The sequence below is a fragment of the Sceloporus occidentalis genome, unplaced genomic scaffold (assembly GCF_023333645.1).
Source record: "Sceloporus occidentalis isolate IW3139 unplaced genomic scaffold, rSceOcc1.0.p SCAF_365, whole genome shotgun sequence".
Lineage (NCBI taxonomy): Eukaryota > Metazoa > Chordata > Lepidosauria > Squamata > Phrynosomatidae > Sceloporus > Sceloporus occidentalis.
The window spans coordinates 242,841-250,254 of record NW_028317345.1 but is presented as its reverse complement, the minus strand read 5'-3'; the positions used below and the strand labels follow the sequence as shown (position 1 = coordinate 250,254).

At 43.2% G+C, this 7,414-nt stretch overlaps 1 protein-coding gene across 3 annotated transcripts; it reads right to left on the bottom strand.

The window, feature by feature from the left end:
- Window positions 1-524: 524 nt before the first annotated feature.
- Window positions 525-7,063, bottom strand: LOC149273595 (golgin subfamily A member 5-like). 3 transcript variants are annotated; one of them, XM_089506121.1, is made up of 12 exons: window positions 6,505-7,063; window positions 5,526-5,759; window positions 4,500-4,719; window positions 4,210-4,333; window positions 3,725-3,928; window positions 3,152-3,322; window positions 2,708-2,836; window positions 2,230-2,328; window positions 1,548-1,773; window positions 1,274-1,379; window positions 893-956; window positions 525-605 (listed from the first exon to the last, which is right to left on the bottom strand). In XM_089506121.1, the coding sequence occupies exons 1-12, from the start codon at window positions 7,061-7,063 to the stop codon at window positions 525-527; spliced, it is 2,217 nt and encodes a 738-aa protein (XP_089362247.1). The 3 variants fall into 3 exon arrangements, with proteins under 3 accessions (XP_089362247.1, XP_089362249.1, XP_089362248.1); XM_089506123.1 differs by having other exon boundaries at window positions 5,526-5,731; window positions 6,519-7,063; XM_089506122.1 differs by having other exon boundaries at window positions 6,541-7,063.
- Between the last annotated feature and the right edge of the window lie 351 nt (window positions 7,064-7,414).

Here is a 7,414-nt window from a genome sequence, read left to right as displayed (position 1 = left end):
AACATAGCGGGACCATATATTTAATTTCATTTTACTTACATTTCCTGTCCCTGATTATAGATAATTTACACAATGTACCCAAAACTTCTGCATTTGTGAGAATCTTGTTAACGGTTTGGCTTTCAGACACGAGTGCAGCGCAAGATTATTCCCCTGGCCCTCGAAGGGCCTAATGGGTCAGTGTCAAGACGTGTGGGATGTAATAATAGTTTGCCAGGACAATAAATAACATTTTGGACAGTTCCTTAGAATGACGAACAGCCTTCGCCTTTGGAATTATAGTTTGCGTACTGATTCGAAGCTCATGGATGCAGCAGAATTCATACCACCACCGGCCACCTACCGGTCTATTTGTAGCCCTTACTTCGTACCACCTAATAACCCCCCCACTGGAGCACATATTATAGACGAGAGGAATAAGATTGCTTATCGAGGGATGTGATCAGCTGTCAGTCTGTAAGGGTTTCTATGAAACAGAGAAAATGTGGCACCTCTGAAGAAGATGAGAGTCTTTGGCTTGGTCTCTATTTACCGGAGGGATGGTCGTGGTGCATTTCTGGGGTGTACGTGAGAAGAACAATCATCACCCAGAGGTGCAGAAGCGCCTAAAAAAACAAAACACAATGAGATAACATTTGTAGATCCAGGTAATAACGATTAGACTGTTTAGGACGGTTTTTGCTACAGAGGATCTGTCACATCGTCACATATCCATCTTAGTCGGGGAGAGATTTGTGCTTGGATCTGCGAGATTATTCTATACATTTATTCCACCTCTGTGATGGAAGCCGACGTGGCCTGTAGTGAGATGAAGGAGGGAGCCTCGGGGCAATTTCTAAGGCTAAATGCTTCAGTTTCTACCCAACAGCTATAATGTGGATTATATACCTACCATGTAGATAATAATGAATACCCGAGCGATTGGATATCTTCGGAGAAAAATACCTAATCGGATACTGAAGAAAATAAATTCAGCGTTAGTATGAGATCACCGGCATCAGAAAGGGGGATATTAAAAAATATAGAAAATGATGTAATATTAATTATATAAAAAACAAAACAGAAAGACATGCAGGAAACACTCTGTAAAAACGATTTAGCGTATTTTCGTGGCATAAAATTGCATACATTACTTCTATAACATGGATTTTGGGTTATTTTGTGCTTGTTTAAAATATGGATCCTAAAAGACGCGGTTAGGCTAGTCTGACACAATGACAGCTCATAGTCCGATGTCACTATTATATTTACGTGAAGCGTTTAAAAGACTTGCCTGAATTGATCTATGGTGGTCGCTGCTTTGCGGACCTTTCCATACATTCCAGCTACGTTCGGGTCCGAATCACTAAAAAGGACCGGGACATTCCTCATGCGGGCACCTGGGAGAATAAAACGACGCTTTAGGGCACTGGACGTACTGGAAATAGATTCAGTTTAATTTTGAACTTATAACTTACGCGGTCAGCTGTTTATAAAGCAAACGATGAACTAGAGTATGACATTAGCGTGAAGAAAGACGAAGACCGGTAGGCCGCCTCCTTGCTTACCTTCCGCGCTGTCCCCTCCGGGCATATTGATAGAGGCTCCGCTCCCGCTGCTGCCCTTGACACTCTTGAGCTGGCCCTCGAGTCGCTCCAGCTGGTACACCAGTGAGTTCTTCTCCGTGCTCATGTTCTCTAACATGGTTTGCTTCTGGATTAGAGTCTCGGTCAGCTGGTGCAGCCGGTTCTCCAGCTCCGTCTGGCTGCTGCTACTCAAGGCTTTGTTGGTTAGCTGGGAGATAGAGGACACAGGGAAAGATGATAATCAATTGCAGACGATAATCAATGTCCTCACACTGTCCAAGTAGGACCACAAGCTTTAACGCTGCAGTCGAACGATCTTTGCAATCACGTCTGATCATTCTACATCTTGTTTAACATCCTAACGATCAGATGCAGAGTTACAGTCGGTAGGGCGCCTGAGACCCTGTACAGGTGAGAATATGATTTTACTTTGTTGAACGAAAACACCATTTATTTTTTTTAGGTTTTAGTCTCCATCTCCTGAAAGTCCTTAGAGATTCTTTATAAAAGAGATAGCAGTGAGACATTACATTAGGATATATATATGCTGCAGGAATAGCAGAGCTGTTAATAAACAGGTTAAAGCCCCCACAACGCCAGATAATGTGCAAGGTCCAGAAACATTTTAAACCCCCCCCAAAGGACTTCTAGTCTGCAGAGTTACCTGATTCCTGAGCTTCTGAATGTCATCCTCCCGGTCTCGGATCCTGCCCTGCAGACTGTTCTTGGTCCTGTAAAGTTCCTCTTGTATGTACTGAAATTCCTGTAAATTAAGTTACATTAACCAACAATGTGATAGATGTTTAAAGAATTAACCTTCTATCTCTGGAGATCAGCAATCTGCTGCTTATTCTGTGGTGACAGTTAATTTGGACTCCGGTGACAGGGATACAGTATCTGACAGTAGATAAGAGCCATTCGATTCCATCAAACTCGCCATAACAGCTCACGGTTTACTTAGTTTGTGTCCTTTTCCTTTACTCAGCATAGTCTGGCCCATGCATGTTTAAATTCCCTCAATGGATTAACCTCTACCTCTTCTCCCAAAGGGCTGTTCCATGCATCCACCAGGAGACACTTTATTACTTGACAGTTAAGCCTCCGATTTCAGACACGGGATCCTGCCTAGGAATGCCCATTACCTGCTTCTGTCGCTCCAGCTCTGCCTCGATCTCTTGTTTGGATCTCTTCTGCTCAGCAAGTTGATCTTGGAGATCCTGCAGCTGTTCCCTGGCTGTCTCTGCTTCACTCACTTGCTGACCTTCCACGTCCTGAAAGCGGATGAATAAACTCAATTGGCGACATCACTAAACATAATCATTGTATGTAATGTGAGAAATAGTTAAAAGGGGAAACTATATAACTCCTAATTGTTTAAAAGTTAACTGTGGGCCGAGATAAACATTTTGTGTGGTTTTTTATGGCGTATTCAAGTGAATTTGATAAGGCTAAACAACTTGTCAGAATTAAGTATCCATCAGTTTAGCTACGAACAGCCAGTCCTCATAGATGGAAACTAATCCGTAATAAGCAAATAAATAGTAAGTCAGGAGGCAAGAAGCAGTAAGATCTGCCACGGGTCCCACCTGGAGCTCTGCCTTCAGCTGCTGGATCTGCCCCATGAGCCTCTGGATTTCTTCTCTCTGAAGGTCTCGCTCGTGTCTCATCTCCTCCAGTTCCACCGCGCTGGCTGTGTGGCTGTCCAAGCCTTCGATACCCGATCCTTCCTTTAAACTGTTAATTAGTTTCTCCTTTGACTGAGGAAAGACATAATTGTTGTATGTTAGGGACTGGTTTTCTCGACATCATTTTTAAGACCCAAACAGATTTCAGGATCTCCAGATGTAACCAGAGGAAGAAGAATGAATCAGTTATGGAACTATGACCCAGGGAAAGGAGCTGTTACCCCAAGGCCTATGTCTGGCAAGCACTTTAAGCCAGCAGCCTGTATGGGCTATAATGTATGGGCGATACCAGCAGTAGCAATACCTAAAAATAATATATGGGACAGTTTGTTAGTTGGGAGTTAATGTAAAGGCTGCAGAGAGATTAGCAGAACAAAAACGAGGGAATGAGGACGTCTCGTTGTGTATTATCACAGTACTGTTTCAGATACAGAGACTCCATTAATCGAGTCGGGGCCGATACATCCCCCTCACCTGTAGAATCCGCGTGGCCTTCTGTTTATAGTCAGCCATTTCTAGCTTCGCCGAGTCCGCTGCCGCCTTGGCTGCTTTCAGCTGCTGCTGCAGATCATCGCTTCTTCTCTTCTCCTCCGTATGCTTTTTCTCCGCTAAAACAATGGCTTCGGCCAGATTCTGGCGCTCCACCTCTATTTTGCTCAGGCGAGCCGCAAACTCATTCTAAAATAAACAGCGTGAATTAATAGTGTGTGTCCATGTACTATTATCAACATCATCCTGAACAGAATTTATACCACCTACTTTTGGTAATCCAGACCAACCACAACAGATGTTTACAGAAATCACCTGAAACTGGTTTTTTTTTTTCATTGCTAGGTTTACTTTGCTTTTTACTTAAATAATGGACCCAACTCTTCCAAACCAAGAAGAGAAATGAATAACTAGTGGATATTGTGTATAGCAAAGCTTCATATCGTACATTCTATATCAGATCATCTTACCTGCATCTGTTTGTAACTTTCCTGCTCCCGTTTTAGCGCCGCCTCTGCGTCGTGAAGTCTTTCCTGCGCCGTCTGCAAGGCCTGGCTGTGAAGGCTGCTGCCTTCGCTGTGATCCTGTAGTATTCTGGAAAAAGCAAACCAACACGATTCAGAGGACGGGGAGTCAGAGGGCGAGTTAAGCACTGCGCACAAAGTATACGGAGCTGGATAGAGACTAAGAACAGAGAGAGCCACAGCAGATCCTCTGCTTCACCAATATTCCTTTATTTAAACATACAAGACCCACTCACCTGGACTTCTCGCTCTGCAGGGTTTCCAAGGTCTCTGTGCGGCTGCTGAGTAATTGATCAGCTTCTTGGAGCCTGATTTTCAGAACCGCCAGCTGGGAATCTTTTGCTGCCATGGCCTCGGTAAGATCCCCCACCTGAGCTCGGAGCTCCCGCACCACTCTGTCACTTTTCGAATTGTCGCCATTCCATTTGTCCATCCTCGACCGAGCTTCATTCAACTCTTAATAAACAAAATACCGTATTTGCTCGATTATAAGACGACCCCGCAAAATCTGAATATTAATTTATGAAAAAAAAAGAAAAAGCCTGAATACAAGACGACCCTATAGGAAAAAGTTTTACCAGTAAATGTTAATTCATGTAAACTATGTGAACAATTTTTTTTTTTTAATAAAAGCTATGATTGAGAAAAATATTTTGTTTATATTTCCTTTTTTTTCAACCTGCCCCCCCCAGTTATGCACATCTGCCCCCAGGCTTGCCACTCTGCCCCAGAAATGCCTTATACCCCCTATATGCCACTGTGCCCCATGATATGCCTTTTAACCCTCTAAATGCCACTGTGCCCCATGATATGCCTTTTGACCCCCTATGTGCCACTCTGCCTCCAGAATTGCCTTAGTCGCATATAGGGGGTTAAAAGGCATATTATGGGGCAGAGTGGCATATAGGGAGGTATAAGGCATTTCAGGAGGCAGAGTGGTGTATAGAGGGTTAAAAGGCATTTCAGGAGGCAGAGTGGCATTAAGGGGGTTAAAAGGCATTTCACAGAGCACTATGCCTCCAGAAATACCTTATGCCCCCCATTTAACACTCCCTCCTCCAAATTTACCGGTGCTTCCAAGTCCCCGGTGCTTAGTCCAGGCAGCGTGTAGAGCTCTACGCGATTCGCGTAGACAACTTCCGCTGCAGCCGGGAGGAGGTGCGGTTAGCAGCAGGGGTTGTCTGCGTCCATTGTGCAGACCTTCCCCGGCTGCTCTTGGGAGCCTGTGAAGTTCTAAAGCAGACGATCAGAAGTTTGCTTACCTTCCTGCGCTTCTTTAGACCTCTGTATCAAAGACGCCATTTCTTGGTTCAGGGACTGCACTTCATTTCTCAGAAGCTGGTTCTCCAGTCGAAGATTTGACAGCTCGTGGGATTTTTGGTCTCCACTTGCTGAATGGTTTAAGTTGGTTTCACCTTCAGAGTCTTTACTTTCTTTTGCCGCGTTCTCCTTTGAACTTGACGCAGAGGCTGATTCGTGGGGTATACTTGAGGGAACTAAGAAAACAGAACAGGAGATATTTATATAAATCAACGACTGCAAGCAAGGGAAGGCAGACAAAGCAAACACAGCAAAGTAATAAGCACTTTCTTCTAAAGCGGACCTATAATTTACATGGATTTACGGGGCGCAGGGTTTGATTCAGATAAGGCATTCTTGCTTTGAGGTTAATGCCTATGATCCAAGAGGGAAGCATAAGCATCTATAATGCCTGGGAACATCACAGAATACAAGGTAACCTGCGAAGAGAAATTGTGCATTGTGGAGGTAAACTCATGGACTCCAGAAATGGATCAAGTAACAAAGAAGAAAACAGGAATAAGTCTTGAAATATTATCTAAAATAACCTTTTAATTACAAACCTGCCAGAAAGAGGTTTTTCTGCTCTACAAAAAGAGAAAACATTAATAAGGTATATTCATTTGACCTTCCAAACAGGTAATAAAGCGACCTTCAGCAGATATTGATACTTCCAGGAGTCAAATATTACTGTTGCATAATAGAAAACTAAAAAGCTAACAACTTTTTTTTTTTATTTAACCCATGTCCATAAAATTGTGCAACTAAAGGACCTGTTTATTTTCCTCTCCTCTGTTCCTAGCGATTTTTTTTCTATCAAACATTCTTTAACCGTTCTTGGTTGATATCTGTTCTGCATGGAACAGGAGACGGAAAATGTTATGCTCCAAGCACTAAATGTAAATACAGAGGATTTATGCTGTTTTCTTTAAAGATGTCAGCTTCGATGAAGTTTTTTGGGGGTTTTTTTTTTTTTACCTTCAGAGGTTGTGGCCGCAGGTTCAGACATTTTCAGGGTACCAGATCCTACAGGGGTAGCGAGAGGGACACCCTCCTTAATAATTTCCTTCTTAGGAGTCAGACCGCCGTTGTGTATTTTGTCAGAACTGTTCAGGAAGTCAAAGAGCAGCTCGTCATCTGGCTCGGATTTTTTCCTCCTCACAAACTGGCTGGTAGCCCTGTGCGACGAGAGGTTGGCAGAGGCATTTTGAGATGAGTCCGTGGATGTCTGGGGCCCCGTTTTAACGTTCGCCGTGCCGGCTAACACGGTTGCCTTCTGATGTTTAATATTTTCAGCGGCTGAAGAAATGAAAGCGGACTTTCCGCGCGATTGGAATTTCTCGGAGCTTTCCTCCTTTTCAGGGTAATGGCTGGGATATTCGGAAGTTTTAGTCCCCATTAATTCTGCGTCTTTACTCTTGCTTAAAGCTGTAGCCGCTCCTTGATCTACCAAGTTCAGGAGATCCTCAGCCCGCCCAGCTAGATCCGTAAACCAAGACATTACGAAGGATTTTCAAGGATTTTAAGTTGTCTAAACGGTCACATGCCCTGGAGAAGAGAAGAAACGGGAATGTTATTCAAGAAAGATCTGAGCATTAAAACATTCGGAATAATAACAAAAACACCAGAGGTTTTTTATTAGACAGCTCCACGCTCGCATATTAGCTAAAAAGGTGAAAATGATGACAGGTACAGCTCATCGTCCAATCCTCCGGGACATTAAATCATGCTTTTAATGTAAAATTCATCTTGATCCATACATTTTGCTAGCAAGAATGCAAATATACATAATATATACACGTGTACAGTGTCTTTCATGATAAAAATAGACTTTGATGATACTAATAATAAT

Bases quoted from the DNA above. Each gene is read 5' to 3' on its own strand.
- LOC149273595 (XM_089506121.1), bottom strand. From the start codon at position 7,063: ATGTCTTGGTTTACGGATCTAGCTGGGCGGGCTGAGGATCTCCTGAAC. The intron at 4,720-5,525 runs GTAAGCAAACTT...TTGTTTATTAAG, and splicing joins GTCTAAAGAAGCGCAGGAAG to AGTTGAATGAAGCTCGGTCG. The intron at 606-892 runs GTAGGTATATAA...TTGTTTTTTTAG, and splicing joins TATTCATTATTATCTACATG to GCGCTTCTGCACCTCTGGGT.